The sequence below is a fragment of the Nymphaea colorata genome, chromosome 8 (assembly GCF_008831285.2).
Source record: "Nymphaea colorata isolate Beijing-Zhang1983 chromosome 8, ASM883128v2, whole genome shotgun sequence".
NCBI lineage: Eukaryota > Viridiplantae > Streptophyta > Magnoliopsida > Nymphaeales > Nymphaeaceae > Nymphaea > Nymphaea colorata.
This window is the reverse complement of record NC_045145.1, coordinates 13,765,200-13,784,330: the sequence shown is the minus strand read 5'-3', so window position 1 is coordinate 13,784,330 and position 19,131 is coordinate 13,765,200. Positions and strand designations below refer to the sequence as shown.

General features: G+C 44.0%; 3 protein-coding genes across 3 annotated transcripts; 1 reads left to right on the top strand and 2 right to left on the bottom strand.

The window, feature by feature from the left end:
- Nucleotides 1-927: 927 nt before the first annotated feature.
- LOC116258907 (uncharacterized) lies at nt 928-10,642 on the top strand. The gene is made up of 7 exons (XM_031636356.2): nt 928-6,783; nt 6,903-7,174; nt 7,248-7,389; nt 7,789-7,990; nt 8,070-8,414; nt 8,516-9,213; nt 9,495-10,642. Exons 1-7 carry the CDS (start codon nt 1,552-1,554, stop codon nt 10,176-10,178), a joined length of 7,575 nt encoding a protein of 2,524 aa, XP_031492216.1. The 5' UTR covers nt 928-1,551; the 3' UTR covers nt 10,179-10,642.
- Nucleotides 10,643-11,367: 725 nt separating this feature from the next.
- Nucleotides 11,368-13,293, bottom strand: LOC116258959 (photosystem I chlorophyll a/b-binding protein 5, chloroplastic-like). Its single transcript, XM_031636491.2, has 6 exons — nt 13,012-13,293; nt 12,748-12,880; nt 12,128-12,240; nt 11,950-12,054; nt 11,743-11,831; nt 11,368-11,665 (listed from the first exon to the last, which is right to left on the bottom strand). The coding sequence occupies exons 1-6, from the start codon at nt 13,212-13,214 to the stop codon at nt 11,523-11,525; spliced, it is 786 nt and encodes a 261-aa protein (XP_031492351.1). The 5' UTR covers nt 13,215-13,293; the 3' UTR covers nt 11,368-11,522.
- Nucleotides 13,294-14,317: 1,024 nt separating this feature from the next.
- LOC116258958 (protein CYPRO4-like) lies at nt 14,318-18,041 on the bottom strand. Its single transcript, XM_031636490.2, has 2 exons — nt 16,016-18,041; nt 14,318-14,825 (listed from the first exon to the last, which is right to left on the bottom strand). The coding sequence occupies exons 1-2, from the start codon at nt 17,639-17,641 to the stop codon at nt 14,544-14,546; spliced, it is 1,908 nt and encodes a 635-aa protein (XP_031492350.1). The 5' UTR covers nt 17,642-18,041; the 3' UTR covers nt 14,318-14,543.
- Nucleotides 18,042-19,131: the final 1,090 nt, after the last annotated feature.

Sequence of the window (19,131 nt, the reverse complement as noted above, 5' to 3'; positions counted from 1 at the left end):
GATTGGTGAGAGTAATAGAGCCATGACGAAAATCAAGTTAAGTCAGGATTTTCGAACAAGGAAGATGCTCCAATGGACTAAAAACACCACGCGCAATGCAATGGTGTATGGATCGTCATTCCGCACTGCAATTAGACACTCGCTCGTTTGCTAACATCATAAACCAATCTTTTTTGGGAGTGCTAGTTGCTTTAACTTCAAGGTATTCTACAGAGTTAATATGAACCTGAGATTATAAGGATAATCTAGAATCCATGCTTGCTTATTTATCATCAGGAAGTTTTATAACCATCTGACTGGTGAAAACAAATGAGTCAATCTGCTCTTCATTACTTCCAGATTTGGTCATGCTAATGATCATTCACTTAGAGGAAGGGATTGCAGATAATGTAATGAATTCAAACTGTTTGTTTATCTATGACAGGTAACATCACACCAAACGTCTCTGCAAATCTGCAAACACTATGTTTCCTCCTCCTTTCAAACCATTTTTCTTTCCTTCCTTGTGAAATACAAAAATCATCTTCACGCAATGACAGGTAAAATTTGTATGTTTGGTCGAAATTAATATAAGGTCAAGAGATATTCACTTAGTAGTGATATAAAAATAGATATTAATATAAAAAATATAGGTCTCGTATCATTCACTCGTTCACTTAGTAGTGATATAGGTCTCGTAGCTATATTATAAGACTAATTGATTGAAATTTCAAATGGGAAAACAAAGAATCCCCCAATACGAGCCGATTTGGGCTGATGTGTATTGGAGTTACAAATTGTTCTTGGTTTCAAATGAGATGAAATTTGAAGTTACAACATTAAAGAAAAAAGATTATCATCTTTTACATTCCAAGGGAGGGGTAAAATGGGTTCACCTTGTAAGCACTCCGATTCTCCGCTTTATTCTATTCTATTTTTCCAGAGAGAGAGAGAGAGAGAGAGAGAGAGAGAGAGAAGAGAGAGAGAGAGAGGGGCCAGGAAGCCAAGAAAAGGCCCAATTTTTTTTCCTCTCTCTGCGAAGGGCAACGTTGCTTAGGATCATTCCATCCGATCCTCGTCTCCGCTGCCGCCATTTTCCAGAACCCGAAGCAACGTTTTCCTCCAGAGGTACGGCCCTTCCGCTCTCCCCGAAATCCTATTTCCCCTTGCCCCGATCTTCTTCCCTCCCTCTCATTCACCCTTCTGCCTCTCCTTCTTCCCTTGTTCGATTCCTGTTTCTGTTTCCGTTTGCTTCTGTCGTGGGGTTTCTATAGTCGATCCGGTAAGGTTTGATCTTCGCTCCGAAACGCACAACCGAGTCCAAAGTGTCGAGATCCAGAAGGTGCTGTTATTGGTGTGGATTCTCTATTTGGCTGGCTATTTGCAGCTTCGCTTCTGCGTCCTAATTAGGGTTTTAATAGTAGCTTCCAGGGGTTTTTGGTGGTTTGGTCCCTAGATTTAGGGCATAAAGGGGCGGGGTCTATCTATTCATTCGGTTGCGAGGGTGGTCGGGGTAGGCCGGCTTCGCCGTCGGTGATTTTTCATGCTGTGGCGGAGCGCAGCCATCTGCGAATGGCGAACCCGGGCGTTGGGAGCAAGTTCGTCTCTGTGAACCTGAACAAATCTTACGGGAAGCCTAGCTCTTTGAACGGTGGGAATGGGTTGGGCGGCGGTGGTGGAAGAGGGCGACCTTCCGGCCATGGCGGTATGGTTGTTCTTTCCAGGCCCAGAAGCTTGGGTTCCCCCGGGCAAAAGGGCCCTCGCCTCGCGGTACCACCCCCCATGAACCTGCCGTCTTTAAGGAAGGAGCATGAGAAGGCTGATCCATCTTCCAGCAGCCTGGTTGGCGTTGCTGGACCTGGGTTGGGCTCCACTTCATCTAGTATGGGATGGATGAAACCGCATCCTTTACGGAATGGTGAGGGCCAGGCAGGGCCGCTTCCGGAGCCAGGAAAAATCGCATCTGCTGGTTTGCCGGCTGGACATCGCTTGGTGGGTTCCGGAAGGGAGGATGCGAATGGTAGGCCTGGTGTTTACACTCCACCAGGCGCTCGGGCTACTGGAGTTGAGGTGGCGGTTCCTCCTGCTGATGGGCTTCAGATCGTTGAGAAAGCGGTTGTGCTTCGAGGCGAAGACTTTCCTTCACTTCAAGCATCTCTGCCGGGTCAATCCCTCTTGCGGCAGAAGTTGCTGCAGAAGCAGAAGACAAAACAGAATGATGCCGCATCAACGGAGCAGGTTTCGGAGCCCCTTGATGGAGTGTCAGATTTGTCGCTCTCGTTGGCTATGCGCCCCCAGATGAAGCATCGAGCTAATGCTGGTAGCTCAGGTGACAATGGTGGGCCAGATAGGAAGTCGGCAGTTCTGAATGATGTCGTGCAGACAAGGAAGGATGAAGGCGTACTGCCTAGCCCCTTACCGATGGTCAGATTGAGTCACTCTTACGATTGGGCGGATGATGAGCGCGACACCAGTTACCGGCCCGAACACAACCGAGATCATGGTTTCTCAAGAAGCGAGATTCATGGTAGGGAAAGAGAATTTGATGCTCCGTGGCCTGCAATACCCCGTGGTAGTAGTAGCAATGGTGGGTTTGATCTGTACTCGTTTCACAAGGGTAGCTCATTGAATGCATCAGCTTCGGATCGAAATGTTTGGGACACCACTCTTCTTGATGCAGGGAGAGTTGCACCAAGGGACGCAATCAAAGGAGACACGTATGGCAGGGAACTACCGGGCAACAGAAATGGGAGAGACGAATACTTGTGGAAAGGCTTATCTGTTCGAAAAGATGGTCACTCTGCTAGAGATGCACAAGTGGATCAGACTGTAGGGGGTCATACGCAGCCACGGCCACCGCTAACTTCAAGTATCACAAGGGATAAGATTGAGCGAGGGAGGAACTCATTGCAGGCATCAACTAAGGAGAGTGCTTGGGATGGTTCTGGTTTGTCTGCCAATGTGCTCCCGGTTGCTAGGTTAAAAGAGTCTTCTACCACAGGTTCATATGGACAGATTGGTCAGAAGGGGAGCCACTCCACGGAAGCAGTTGGTGGCAGGGGGACTGAACAAGGTTCTCAGAGCAAGCGAACTGATCCTCCCAATTGGCTTAGAGGTTCAACCCGTGCTGCTGTCCAAAATAATATGACGTCTAGGTCCTCTTTTTCTCTGGGAACGAAAGGTTTCCCAATTAATGATCCAATTCTTAGTTTTGGCAAGGAAAAGCGTTTATTTGCACATAATGGGAAATCATATGTTGAGGATTCTTTCATGAAAGATGTTACAAGTTCTACTTTTGATGGTAGAGATCCTTTTGCTCCTGATATAAAAGTAGTCAAGCGGAAGAAGGATGTACTAAAGGCTGCCGACTTTTATGATCCAATTAGGGAGTCATTTGAGGCCGAACTTGAGCGGGTCCAAAAAATGCAAGAGCAGGAGCGCCAGCGGGTGCTTGAGGAGCAGGCAAAGGCCCTGGAGCTTGCAAGAAAAGAAGAAGAGGAGAGGGAGAGGCTTGCTAGGGAAGAAGCAGAAAGGAGAAGAAAGCTTGAAGAAGAGGCCAGGGAAGCTGCTTGGAGAGCAGAGCAGGAGAGGTTGGAAGCTGCTAAAAGAGCTGAGGAGCAGAAGAGAGCTCGTGAGGAGGAAAAGAGGCAGATGTTCCTGGAGGAAGAGAGAAGGAAAGAAGCTGCTAGACAAAAGCTTTTGGAGCTCGAAGCTAGGATGGCAAGGAGGCAAGCTGATCCTTCAAGCAATGGAACATTGAAGACAGCATCTGATAACTGTGTGCCTATTTCATACAAAGAAAAAAAACACTCAAATGCTATTGCTGCAGTTGAGTGGGAAGACAGTGAGAGGGTGGTCGAGAGGCTAACTAGCTCTGCATCTTCTGAGTCATCAAGCCTTAATCGATCCTCTGGTACAGCCTCTAGGCCTCAGTCTTCAAAGAATGGTTATGCTGTTGGCGCAGAGAGAACAAAAAGTGCAGGTTCTTGGAGAAGGGATGTGTATAACAATGGCAGCAATTCATCGTTGTCTGCGCAAGATAGTAGTCTAAATAGCAATGCAGTTCCTGGGGGAAGAAGCATCTCGAGGAGAGAAATACATGGGGGACTTGAGCTTATGCCAGATACTGGACTCTTAAAAGGAGCTGTACCAGAAATGCAGATGACGGATGACATCTCTCAAGTAAAAGGGCAGAGATGGAACTTTGCTCTAGATGATCACTATAATAGGGGTTTGGATAAAGACGTTGAATATATTGGGAATTCATTGGAGAAGTTCGGGGATCTTGGGTATGGACAAAGTCATACTTGCGGTGGCATGCATGGGCCTTACCCAGAAAGAATGTTTCAAAATACTGATATGGATGGGATATCTTTTGGCCGATCACGGCATTCTGTTAGGCAGCCCCGTGTCCTGCCACCTCCGTCACTGTCTTCCATGAATAAAAACTCGTTAGCTATTAATGTTGACCGTCCTAGCTCGTCAACTTCTGTAGATGCCGAGTCCGAGCAACAACTTCTTGCACCACATAAGGATGCCAAATTTTTTGAATCAGATTATGGAGGCAGCACACATCAGAACTCCGACAAATCTGATTTGAAGAGTAGATCACTGGGTGAACCAGTATCCATGAATCAAAATGAGGATAAGAATATGTTGGGTTGCGATTCTCAGTCATCCTTATCTGTTTCAAGTGCACCTAACTCTCCAACCCATCTCTCACACGATGACATAGAGGATGGTGCAGATTCAAATGCTTCTCATGGAGACTATGGACAGATAGTTATTTCTGAGAATGACAATGCCTTTGTATCAGAAGCAGCAGAAAAGGCTGTTTCAGCTGGTTCTGCATCACCAGGTTCAGTATCTCCCGGTGAAGAAGATTGGATAGTTGAAGAGAATGAAGGATCACAGGAACAAGAAGAATATGATGACGTAGGGCATGCCTATCAAGAAGAAGAGGAAGTACATGAAGAAAATGAAGGGACCTTTGCCCTGGCCAAGGATTTCAGAGATCTGCGTCTTGAAGAGCAGATACAAAATACTGTGCTTAATGAACCTGTTTTAGATTTTGAAAATAGTGCTGATGATGGGTTCACAAAGGACAATGATTTCATGGAAGAAAGAGTTGAGTTTCAACAAATTTCTCATGATCTTGCACCAGACTCAAGATTGTCTGAGGTTTCACTTGTAGGAGAGGGTCAAAATACCGAAAACAACCACCAACCAAAGAATGTATCTTCATCGATCTGTGAAACTGAAAAGTCACTTGATGATTTGGTTCCTCAGCCAGTGAGTGTTTCCAATGCACAAGTACCACATGCCAAGCATAGTGATGACAGGATTGGGTCCTCTGATTCTGTCTTATCTGGTCAACAGCTCCGTACATCAGCGGCGACCTCTGCATCTTCTGCCCGAGCAGCAGAGGTGGCTCCATCTGCAGTTTCATCTGTCCAAGGCCAGACGGAGGTCCCTGTTCAGGTGCAGTTTGGTCTTTTTTCTGGGCCTTCCTTGATGCCATCACCATTACCTGCCATTCAAATTGGATCCATTCGGATGCCTCTGCATCTACACCCACAAGTTGGAGCACCTCTTGGTCAGTTGCACCCTTCTCAGCCTCCCATGTTCCAATTTGGTCAGTTAAGTTACCCAGCACCGATAACTCAAGGGGTCTTGCCAATAGTTCCTCAAACGGTATCTTTTGTTCAACCCACTATTCCATCACATTATTCTGTAGGCCAACAGGCGACAGTCTCTCTGCATAGTCAGCCTACTCTTGAGTCTTCACGGAAAACACATTCAACAGATAAAATCCCTGACGATCATCTGGAGAACAAGCAGTCCGTTGCAACAAAGCTTGTGAACTTAAGGCATGGAAATGCAACCAGTGAGAACACCTTGTCACCAAAATTGAATAATATGGAGTCTCTAGGTGATAACCCTCACAGCCATTCTGGCAATTCATTTTTTAATGCCAATAGCTTGCGGTCTGGATTGCTGCCTAATGCAGGGCATCGGGTCAATAAAGATTTAGTCATGAAAAAGGTACATAGAGCTGTTATTAATAACAGAGAGTCCCGAGATCAAATTCACAGGGAGCCTATCCTATCTAATAACTTCTGTGGTGAAAGGGCCACCATCATAAATCCATCTCTAAGCACAGTGTCTAATGATGGAGCAGGAAGAGTTGTCTACAGTGATAAAAATTCTGGTGCTGCTCTCCCATATCCAGTATCCGAAAGTTCTCGTGTGGAAAACAATGGCTTCAAGAGAAGGGGCCAGAGAACCATCCGACGGACAGAGTTCAGAGTGCGGGAGAATGTTGATAGAAGGCAAACAAATGCTTCAGGTTCTTCTGCTAATGCTGGACAAGAAGTGTCGGCATCCACTGTGAGAATTTTCAATACCTCTTCAAAGAGTGGGGGAAGGAAGGATGTTGCACAAAAAGCCACCAAGCTATCAGTTCGATCTGAAACCTCTATGAGTTCAGGCTACACTAGTTACCGAGCTATTGATTCTGAAGGCAAGGTAGGAAGAACAGTGGGTTCAGAAACAGAATCAAAGAGACTTTCTTCAGAGAAGGGTCCTCGTTCTGCAGACAGAAATCTCAAGAGGAACATTGGACATGAGGAGGATGTGCATGCTTCTTTGCAGAGTGGCGTAGTCCGTGTTTTCAAACAGGCAGGTATTGAGACACCTAGTGATGAAGATGATTTCATTGAAGTTAGGTCAAAGAGACAAATGCTAAATGACAGGCGTGAGCAGAGGGAGAAGGAAATCAAGGCAAAGTCTCGAGCTGTGAAGGTAATCTTCCGTTATTGTTTGTCTTATAGAAGCATTGTAATGTGCTTTGGGGATTCTGATCAAGGGTCTTCTTGATCTTCTTGTCCTTTGGCTTAATGTGGACAGTTTCTTTGTTGCAGGGTTCTCGTAAACCTCGATCTGTTTCAAAGAATGATGCAAGGTCATCAAATTCTAATAAGTCCTCTCAATCTTTGGTTGCTGATGGTGGATCATCATCAGCAAATGGGCTTCATGCCGAACCTGCCATCCCTGATGGAAGCAATCTAACTCAAAAAATTGGTGACTTGCCGCTGCCAATCACTAGTCCTGTTGTATCCCAGCATCTGCCTCCAATTGGAACGCCTACACTGCATACTGATGCCCAAGCTGATAAAAGATCCATGAATCCAAAGTATGTTTTAGACCATTCAGCAAACATATTTTGTCAAAGGTTTCTGTTGCTTATTTTCATATTTCTTCTGCAGGTCTCTTCAGTCAAATACTTTCTCAACTATGTCTGGTTGTGGTGGCCTAGTTCCGGGCTTGACATTTGAAAATAATAATGCTGCTCTGGACGACATATCAGCCTCTTTAGGAGCTTGGGGTAATCTGTGTGTTAATCATCATGTAGGTTGTCTGCCCCAATAGCTGTTATTCTTTGGCTTGAGTAAATTATCCTAATGTTTGCAATTGTATTTGATGCTTTGGAGGTATTCCTTTCATATAAGAAACTTGTTTAAGGAGAAACAGTCACCATAAAATGACAGCTCAGAAATTCTCCTAATATTTGCGCTTATATTTGAGCTTTCAGAAAGTCTTCCTTTTATATATAAAAGTTGATTGAGAAAAAGAAATGTCCACCATCTTATTTCTAGCTACTTTTGTATTTATCTTGACATGCTGTTGTTCTATCGTGTATATGGTCTGAAGTTTTTTCCTGCATACTGTGACACACATAAAGCTTCGTCTTGTTGTGATAATTAAGCTGAAGTTTCTTCATCTATCTGATACACACATTTTATTCAGGTCGTGGCTTTGACACAGAACCAACTTGATGAGGCTATGAAGCCTGCAGGTTTTGAGGCTCGGGTGTCTCCCACAGTTGATCATGGTAGCTTGATTTTGGAGGCTAGCAAAGGCTCAACATCGATTCTGGCACAGGATAAATCATTCACTGCCTCAGCAAGCTCTCTTAATTCACTCCTTGCCGGGGAAAAAATTCATTTTGGTAGGCATATTGCTGTGTTACTTCTTATGATTTATCTGCAATGTGGTTATTCAAACTTCTGGAATTTTTTATGATTTAGGTGCTGTAACATCACCCACCATATTGCCTCCTAGCAGCTGTGCTGTCTTGAAGGGTGGTGGTCCTGGTGGACCCCCTGGTTCGTGCATGTCAGATGTACCAATTGAACAAAAGGTGCCTGCGACGGAGGGTGATCATATGAGGTTATTTGACAAAGCAACACATTCTGAGGAGTCCTGTGTGCAGCTCGAGGATCCTGAGGCTGAAGCTGAAGCTGCTGCTTCAGCAGTTGCCGTTGCTGCTATCAGCAGTGACGATCCAGTTGGCAATGGATTAGGTGCAGGTTCTGCATCTGTTGCTGATACAAAAAGCTATGGTGGAGACGTCTCTGCATTGACTGCTGGAGGTATGAGCTCGTTGCTCACTTCATTAAACAAATGAAGTATCTTTGTTAATGCTTGGTAGCAACCTACTGTTCTTTAATGTGTTATTTCCATCTTATTGCAGCGGTTGCTAGCAGTTTGCCATTATCAAGTCAATCGAGAAGTGAAGAATCCTTGTCTGTAGCTCTTCCTGCGGATCTTTCTGTTGAGACTCCATCCTTATGGCCACCTTTACCGAGTCCCCAGAGCTCTTCTAGTCAAATGTTGTCCCACTTTCCTGGGGCACCACATTCTCATTTTCCTTGTTTTGAAATGAACCCAATGTTGCGTGGTCCCATTTTCACCTTTGGTCCACGTGATGAAACAAGTAGTGGCCATCTACAAGCTCAAAAGAGTAATGCATCTGGCTCAGGATCTCTTGGTTCCTGGCAGCAGCAATGCCATTCTGGTGTTGACTCGTTCTATGGCCCTCCAGCCGGCTTCACTGGCCCTTTCATTGGTCCCCCAGGCCCCATTCCAGGTGTTCAAGGTCCCCCCCACATGGTTGTCTACAACCACTTCGCCCCAGTAGGACAGTTTGGGCAGATGGGTTTAAGGTTGATGGGCACTACTTATATCCCATCAGGGAAGCAACCTGATTGGAAGCACATTCCTGCATCTACTGCCTCGTTGGGACATAATGACAGCAGCATCAGCAACCTTAACATGGTGCCTGGTCAGTGTGATCCAAGCATACCTGTGCCAATCCAGCATCTGGGCCCTGGATCTCCACTTGTGCCAATTGCCTCCCCTTTGGGCATGTTTGACATGTCGCCATTTCAGGTGAGTTAGCAGAACCGTAGCGTATTTCGCTTCATATGTTAACTGGATACGTTACATGCTATATTGTTGGAGTTGTTGGACTTCGTGTTCTATAATTCTTCAAGCAATCTGTTAAGTGCTCCTAGTGTAGCTGGTAATAGCTTAAATTTGTCACTTTGGAAATATTGTCCCTACACTGCAAAGGGTCATCCTTCCTTTTGTAAATGTAATGAATGTCTTTATCTTTGAACCTTTTCGTATATATGGAATAGCTGTAATGTGGTAACTGGTTCATGTTACAGCCATCTGCGGACTTGTCGGTGCAAGCTCGTTGGTCTCATATTCCTGCACCACCTGTGCATTCATTTCCTCCAGCTGGCATGTCAATGCCATCACAGCAAGCAGAGGTGCTTCCTCCTCCCCAACAGTTTAACCATGCAACGGCCATGGAGCCAAATGGAAGAAGGTTTGATGAAGACCGGCCATCAAAGCCTTCAGAGGGCAGTAAAACATTTTCAACAAATGATGCAGCATCACAATTCCCTGACGAATTAGGTCTTAATGATGCATCATCTAGCGGTCCTCTTCCAGCCAGCAAGCCCATTTCTTATGGCACTGTCAACATTAAGGTTCAGGGTAATGGCAAAATCTTGTCAAGAACTGGTAATTTTGGTGAGGGCAGTGGTATTCATGACAGCAGCAATAGTAGCAGCGCTGCTTCACATGGAACCCAAAGTCCTACTTCTTTTAGGCCCCAAACTACGCAGCCTCAAACTTCTTCAGCTCAACAATATGTGAATCCGATCGGACACCTAGAACAGAAAGGCAGAGGAGGTACACAGAAAGTGGGTTCAGGTAGTGAATGGTCCCGGAGGCCTGGATTTACTGGTAGGAGCCATGCTGGAGGAGGTGATAAGAACTTCACTGCTAAAATGAAGCAGATCTATGTTGCTAAACCAGCGTCGAATGGTACATCAGGGCTTTGAATTGCCAAATTCTAGAAAAGAAATTTCGTAGAGTTGTCATCCCGCGTTCATATTGAAGTGCTGGCGAAGCATTTTGGTGCGGTTTTCATGTCCTTGAAGAGTAAGGCATGAGTTTTTTTTGGGGATGATTGGCATCATTTATTCAGACGGCACATTGAATGGGTTATACGAGTTCCCTGGTGAATGGGGAAGGGAATGGCGGCTAAACAATTTATTCTCCTATTCCAGTGTACAAGTGTCCTATCCTATCTTCTAGGTTCAAACCTGACAATGCACAGAGCAATCTTCTTGTCGCTTATGCATTTCATTCCTGATAAATCATTTGAAATACGCGAGTGTTCGCTATTTTGGGGCACCATGGATGTCCTTTTATCTAATATCTTACTATTTTGATCTTTATTCAAATAAATATTGTAAGCGACAGCAGATCAATTGTTCATGCAGAAAAGTTTGGAGATTCCATACTTTTGGGGTAGTATTGAATTTGGAAGGTTAGTTCAAGCAAAGACCACCTCTTCTTGTGCCGAAAACAGTGTACGGAGTTTTGTCGTCCTTCCAAGCGTGATGAACATTTACAATTATGTTCAACTTTTTTCTCACACAAAATTGTCATACTTGAGGGGGTTCAGATTCAGATAATCCAGTAAACATCAAGGTCAGCTCGATCTGAATTGTAAGGAGAAGGAAACTAAAGCCGTTGAGCCTAACAAAAAACAACCAATACCAAAATTGTTATTGCCACACTTATTAAGATCAGCGAGCTGAACAGAAGACGCTCGTCCGAAATATAACGGCGTTGTTTTATTTCAAACTCCAAATTCTTCTATATTGCCATTGTGCTTTTCATCATTACCAATGTCCATATCATTAATGTCATCGTCATTTGAGTCGTATACGTATTTTGGCTCTTCGTGTTCGTTTTCTGTTTCTTATTCTGCTTCTCAATATTAATTGCTTTCCTTTGCTTATTAATTATATGTTTGTTGACAAATATTAAAAAATTTAATTTGTATTTATGCAGCAAGTTTGCTTTTAACACTTGACATATTTCTTTATTTCCAGTTGGCGACTTAAAAGTTTTGTAGAACTTTTATAAGCGCATGTATGATTCCTTGGTAACACCATATTCTCTCTCTCATATATATATATATATATATATAAGAGCTAAATCTTTTGGAACTCATGGATATGTACAAATGGCGATTTGAATTTTAAGTGCTCAAGTAGATATCTTCAGTTTGACATCAAAACTTGGGACTGATGGACGTGTACAAGTAGCGAACTGAATGCCAGTGATTATTACAACCGAAACATTGCAAATCTCTCTCTCTCTCTCTCTCACATTTATGATGTCATGGAAGAGAGCGTCTGAACAACAGTTGTATGCCATGGATTTGAGAGGTGGGCTACCAGATTGTCGATGGGACCCGTGTGCGTCACAGAGGCTTGCACAAAAATGCCCAGCATTGCCACCATTGCCAATCTTCCTGTAACGAGGAACAGCATATTTTAGGCAGTAATAAGCGATAATATCTGGTGCATCTACTCTGATCGAGAGACTAACCATTCTTGATTTCTTTGAGCTTCAATTCGTGAGCGTCATCAATATCCTTCGCCAGACCCAGTGGGTTGAGCAGAGGACCCCCTGGATAGCTGTTTCCAGTAGCATAACTATTAATAGATCACAAATGGCAGGCCTTCCTTTTGCTTTTCATCGACGTATGACAAATTTTCTTTCATTCGATTTATGAATGGTCGCCAGAGAACTCACCCTGGTGCTAAACCTTCGAATGCCGCTTCTAGACCGAAGAATGACCCTTCTTTTGCTTGCGATCCAGGGCTAATGAAATCCATGTATCTCTTAGTCTCAACAAATCTACAGAAGGAAAACGGGATTAGACGCCCGAAGTTATTTGACTAGAAGTTCAGAGAGTCTTCAGTCAATCTACCCCATTAGAATCAGTTGAACAATAAACAGTGTTCTTGTGCTTGCGAAATCGAATTTTACTGCTCCAGCTTCATACCAAACTGGTAAATCACTGACTCCCGTTAGACGGAGTAACTGCAAACCACAGGAAGAAGTCAGTCGGCATAATGAAAGAAAAAGATTTGGATACGGCATCAGAAAGGCTTTAAAATTCTTGAGTAACGGAGTAACTGCAAACCTCAGGAAAAAGTCAGTTGGCATAATGTAGGAACACATTTTGGAAAAGACATCAGAATGGCTTAAAAGTTCTTGAACTAATAACTATCGCTCAAACAAGTTTTCCACCAGAGCTCCGACTGCTACTGTGATTGGGTACCTCAACCTCGAGGACAACTTTCCCCATTCTAAAGGTTTAATGTCATTGAATTGGCAACTTCCCTATGGTTCTGCAAAGATGAGCAATCTTCTGAAAGGGGAATTGACAATCTGAAAAGGCGAATTCATTATACTCTCACAGGGAGGTACATCATCAAAAACCACATATTTCTCTATGCTAAATTGAAAAGAATGAAGGGTTACTTCTCTATCCCTCCCTCTCGAGAGGGCCATAATTTCCTCAAAAGCTGTGCCAGGGATACTCACATCAGGAAACAGAATTCCAGCCACACCTGCCATTGCAAAACGAGCGTGCACAAGCTCTGCCTGCACGTACCATCTCAAGGTTTCTGGGTCTTCCCCTAAACCCAGAGGATCAAACCCGAAATCCCCAGCTAGGCTGCACACAAGCAGACCAACATTTGTAAGAAGAACAGCGATGAAGATTTGAAGGAGCGAGCATCTGCACGAAAGGGGCTCAGAGAGTTCTCTTCTCTCATAGGAAGCATTCTGGGGTCATTGGAAACTTACGTGCCATCCAAGTGCGGAGGAGGATCCAAACCAGGAAGCCAGGAGGCCCGCTGGGCTCGAACTGCCGCGAGCGTTCGAGGACGGCTAATGGTAGCAACAGATGTAATGAATAACGGGTGCCGCTGCATAACTCGCTGATTAGATGACGAAGCAGAGAACAGCAGAGAAGAGTAGCGGCAGTTGCAGGCAGATGCCATCGCCATTATTCTTCTTCTCCTTTGGTCCTCACAACTGCCTGCAGCAGAAGCCAGAAATGCAGGGCCACCGGTTTTAGACGGTTCGAGATAGCGAAGCCAGTACCACGCGAAGCCACTTTGCTCACTAACATTAGGACCGAACTATCCCTCGTCGTCAAATTTATTGACTTCGATTCTGATTGACTTTGAAGTTTGAAGCAGAACCCCTTGTTACACCCTGGGTGTTGTTTCAAGCAAGGAGAACGGAAATTTCCGTTCCGGATCTCTTTTGCGAGAAAAACAAGCTCCAATCAAAATGGTTCCCTGTGGGTGACAAGAGCGTAGGATTGAAATGTCTCATTTGTTGCAGATTACTTGTTTTTGTTGCCACCACAGGTGGAAACAGATACCTCAGATAAGGTAATTCAGTCTTGTAGCTTCTCAATATAAAAGGTAATTCAGTGTTGTAGAAATTCAGGATCATCTTAAATCCTTGTTACAAGTCTGGTCACCCTTGGATTCAAAGTGTACACTTAAAAGTGTAACAGATTCTTTCGTGTGCAGTCGATGAGGGCCTGACTAGTAAAAAATGGGTATTTGGGCTTATTGAACAAAGTCAATTGCATTTCAAGCAGTGTGTGCACTTCAATCTTTCCAAATTCCACGTGCTGATCCATCTACAGGAAGGATGGAAAAGGAAACGAAAACTGTTGCCTTCATACCCGACCTATCCCTCTGAATAATAGCACCATTACCAGAACTCCTGCTAGTTCAGATTTTTCATGACGTCCATTAGTTGGTCATACACGGTACTAAAATGAAATGACAATTGTATAAGCCTTTTCAACTTTTACTTTTTAGTTAAGCCAGGTTACAGCACTTCGATGGAAAACCACAACAAAGTCAATCCACCTAAATTGGCCGCCTCTCGAATTGCTCAATACTACAGGGTGAGGAAGATGAACACGCACCACTGTGGGCCAGACGAAAAGATCGCAAAATAAATTTTGAAACGATGAGACGTGGGAAGAATTGAATGTACCCAAGTTACTGCTAATCGCAAGTCCTCAGGAGAAGTCCAACTTTCTTTTTACCGGATATCATCTGCTTCTGCAAGATGAAAAGTAGCATACACGGAACAAACATATAACATGCAAATTTGAAGCACAATCTTTTACAAAAACACAACATTCACAAATTAAACAAAAACAAAAAAAACTGTCTTTCAAAGGGGAAACATACAAACTTCTAAACAAATACATCCAGAATTTAGAATCATGAGTTCCAATGCATGCTGTGGATATCATTGCTAGCCTGAACTTGAAAATGCATGAAGAAGATTCACCATCCAATGAATCATCTTCTATTTGAAATGCTGAAAGAACTAACTTTCAATGGTGTGGCAACTACAAGTGGAGCTTCTGGAGAATTAGTTACAGCAAACTTGTCATGCATGAAGCGACTTTCTACAATTGATTGATCCTTGAGAACAATCTTGTAGCAATAGCAGCTTTTTAGGCCTTCTTGGTTACGGTAACACTCATGCGAACTGTTCTTCACCTGATGGAAGTTCCATATAACACTGAATTTGCCAACACTTGCAACAAGATGCCGTTCTTGTTTTCCGCCCTCTGTGACCTGCATAAACTCCGTAGAAGTCAGGGATCCTCTTTCACCTATCCATCACAATATATGCCGTAACGCATCCTTACAATAAAAGTAAACTAGCTTTTGGGCTATTTTTTTTTATGGAAATAGCAACTGCAACCAGGCATAGAGCGTACACCAGGAACAAAGATTCAGTAGCGTAGCTACAACAGATATGTTAACAAAATGTAGCACTAATTTTCTTCTGTAAAATCCATCCGAAAGGATATGCATAGTATGTTCTGATCACTTCCAGCGATATATGAGCAGCTAAACTGAATGGTGATATAAGGGAGCTTGAAATCACTGCAATTGCAGAGAGCTCCTTTCAGTAGTTTCTACATGAAGAATAACTCCTTCTACCTAAATCAATATGATTGATATCTTTCCAAAGTGAAGAATTAATGATGCCAATGAAATGACGCCTTTTCTAATTTATGGAGTAAGCAATCGATGCATAAATTACAGAACAACTTAAAGTTCTGTGAATTTTTAAGATCAAAACTGCAGAACAAAGAAGAAGACTAACGAGATCTGCCTTGTTTATTTTGAATAATTTAATTGAATCATGAACGCTGAGGAAGGACAACTTCAAATATTAAAAGGCTAAACCATATGGGTAAAGGGCTGCAGGCAATACCATCTAATGCATGCTTCTATGCTTAACAGAATTACAGAAGCACATAAGACAAGGACACAAGAATCAAGGGTTACGTTACCTAGTAACAGATAAATGGGTTAAACACATTGAGATTCGGAAAACACTAGATACATGGGCAGAAAAACAAACTGCCTCCTTGGGCAAGAACTTGTTTTGCTTGACGCTCCAACAGGAACAAAACTTGGGATGCCAGTACGTCAGAGTAGGCATTAAAAATGTTAGTTTTGTATTCCTAATGATAAAAATAAGATTGTCATAGTAGAAGCCTTTACATTGATTGCGTGTTTACTGCACTATCTGATACCCTATTCCAGCGCTGAACGCCTACCAGAAAATTTTTCACATGAACTTGGTTTTAGCATCTAGAGTAGAATATTTTAGTAGAACCTCATCTCGACTCACTGGTGCTTGAAAGTAGAACAAAAGGCAGAGATGCTCAATTCTTTAGATATCATGAAACTATAGAACGGCATACTCAAAACTAGCTTAAGAAACTTTTAGGAAAAAAGGAAGCTCTTACCCAGGAGAACTGGCCTCCATGGAACTTGTTATTCTGGCCAGCCAAATTTGAATCCAGCGGCGTCAGTTTTAGCAACCGTGGAGCAGCAATTTTGTTACCCATACGGCCAGTGAAGCCCGTTTTGGTCTTTCCGTCTTTGTCAGTGAACAATGTGCAAATGAGAATCAAGTAAGTATCTGTTGTTCCTAATATCCACTTGCCATCGTAAGTCACGTCGACATGAGTTATCGGAGATCCGAGCCCTGGAAATGCCGTCTTCGCCATCCTCATTGAGCGGTCAGAGTACAGACGGATCTTCCCATCTGCCGAACCAACCACAATGCAGCCATCACCAGTTGTAGCAAAACACAGGAATTTGGTGTTACTAGCAAATTGATGCCCATCTGCCCAGTTTAGAACAGGCCCATCCAGCTCTTGCACCACCCCTTTCCGATCACGCATATCCCACCTGCAGAGCCTCCTATCGTCTAGCCCCAAGAACGTCGATCCGGATGGATCTAATTGCGCGCCCTTGCTGTCATTCGTTATATCTCGCATTGTTATCTGGGTATTATCCTTCGCAAACTTCCATTCCGTGACTACCTTCCCTGTCTCTATATCCAATTGATGAAGCCCGGTTGCATGTGGTCTCCCTTCGGCGGCCGGACTCATTAGAAGCATATTGGTCTCCGCCCTCATCAACAAAGCCTTCTTAGGGGTTTCAAAGGAAGAAGGAGAGTCCAACCCACCAAACCTACTCTTGCCATTGTTGAATTTCACGGAGACCCCTTTCCCATGAATGCCGTGGCTCAAGTTCTTCACGGCTTCAATGCCCGAATCACTAACCAAAAAGCTGTAGTCGAGCGCACCCATTGCGATACCCTGAATCCCACCATTTGCGGCCTCTTCCAACTCTTCCAAGAGATCGTGCCTGTCTCTCACCGGAGTATAAGCCTCCTTGAAGCTCTCTTCAGCATCCTCCCACATCGAATCGTCTGCCTCCTTCGGGTCAAACCAGCCTTTGAAGTCCTTGCCATACACATCCTCCTTGTTCGACGCCTCTGTCTCGTACAGGTTTTCAAACAAACAGTTCTGAAACTCCGCAAGGAAGACTTTGTAGTCCTCTGGCGTGAAGAACTTGAGCGCCCAGACGCCGTCACAGACGAAATCAACGCGCCTCTGGTCGTCAAACATCTTCATCTGCATCGACGGCGACACCAGCCCTCGGACCTTCGAACCCACCTTCAGGAGCCACCTCCGCTGGAACTTGGGCTTGCCCTTGACCTTGACGTGCCCCTCTCCCCCATTTTCGTTCTCGTCTACGAACTCGTACGTAGTGAGCTTCTCGGAGATGACCCATTTGGCATTGGAGGTGTTCCCTCCGATGTGCAAGTAGAGCTTCACGGCGTTCTTGACTGAGGGCACGTTGGCGTACTTGAGCTGAAGGGCCTTGAGAGTGGCGTTGATCTCGTCCAGGGACGAAGGCGGCGGCGAATTAGGGTTTGGGGTTCTGAAGGAAGCAGGAGTTCGTTGTTCCCTGCCCTCTTCCTCCTCCTCTTCCGTCTGCACTTCTTCCTCCTCCTCTTCTTCTTCCTCCTCGTCTTCTGAATCGCAGAGATTTCCCTCCCGACTCTGAGAACCTCCCATGCTGGACAGCGAGAGAGAGAGTTTGTGTGTGCAGGGAACCCTAGATTGAGACTTTTGCCGCTGCTTCTTCCTCAGCGAGTAGACGCGAATTCAAAAAATTAGGACTCGGAGTTCAAAACCAGGGATTTTATAGTCACCGGAGAATACCGGTTGACGAGGGGGCGAAAACCGGCTGCCTCCACCCTGCGCTGCGGCTGCGAGGGAAAACACAATGAACCGACGACGGGTCATGTGGTGAGCAAATCACATTCTAAAAAGTTCAAGAATCTCCACCCTCCACTTTAGAGATGGACGGTCACTCCCACGATCGGTTGTTCGTTCTTGTCCTTGATGAAGATCTTGGGTGCTCTCTCTTATTTGAAGAAGATACTAAACTAGAAAACCTACCAAACCTGAATCTAGTTTCATTTGATAGTGAAGATCTTCAGAGATTTTTGCTTTGGGCCAACCATGCATAAGAATATAGTCGAAAACCTGCCTTCCATCTCCCCAGCAAGTACTCTGCCTGCCATGAGGTGGGTTTGCTACGATTCTTCAGGTCGAAAAAGATCACAGTTCAGTACTTGCATACTTTTTTTAGAGGGTGTTCGATCACTCTGAAAAATATTTCAGGGTGTGTTGAATGGTTGAAGTGCCATGTGTTCATACAGATATATCCTCAGTCCAAACAAGCGTGAAATTTGAATTTGCCACATCAAATTCCAAACCCTTATTTCACTGCTTTCTTTAAGATTTTAAGGAGAAAAATAAGTTGGCATCGAAGAGGTCAAACTATTTTCCTTACACTAATTTTTCATATAGGTGAACAATATTTGCCTGGAAAAAAGCTTCTGAAGATCAAATGCCTCCATATAGTAGGCCATTCTCAGAAAATGTTTATGTTGCAGAGTTGTACCAAGTCACCCATGGTCCAAATTTATTGCATTCGAAAAGAGTGGGTAACTTGATTTTTCGTTTTTTGTTATTGTAGTCAGACTTCACATCAAGCGCCGTTTTGCATGTTAGAATTACTGTAAAATTTGCATGTCAGAAAGTATCGACCCTTTAACATTAAAAACTACTAATTATGACTGGCAAAACCACAGCTCATCATCAGAATCAATTTGCATTTACAAGGACAATGGTATGAATTATAAGCGAAAGGGCTCCAAAAATGTCGAAGATCCACAGCTGATATTCAAGTATGCACACATCAACTTTATGGTCCCCTGTCTACTTCCTGCATTCTTCTACAGAAACACCAGAAAATCAAGGCTCTTGCAAAACAGGTCCATTCATCAAAGGAAAAATAAAAGGGGAGCAGATGCGAACCCAAATCAAGCGCACCAGATAATTAACAAACAAAGGACAAACAAAACCCATATGGCCTGTGTGGCCAACAATGAGAAATGAGGAAAGCCACTAAACGAACTGCTAATCAAATAGCAGCCCCCACTAATTTAACCCACTTGGAATTACATGTTTCCTTTCGAGAGTCCCATCTTCTATAA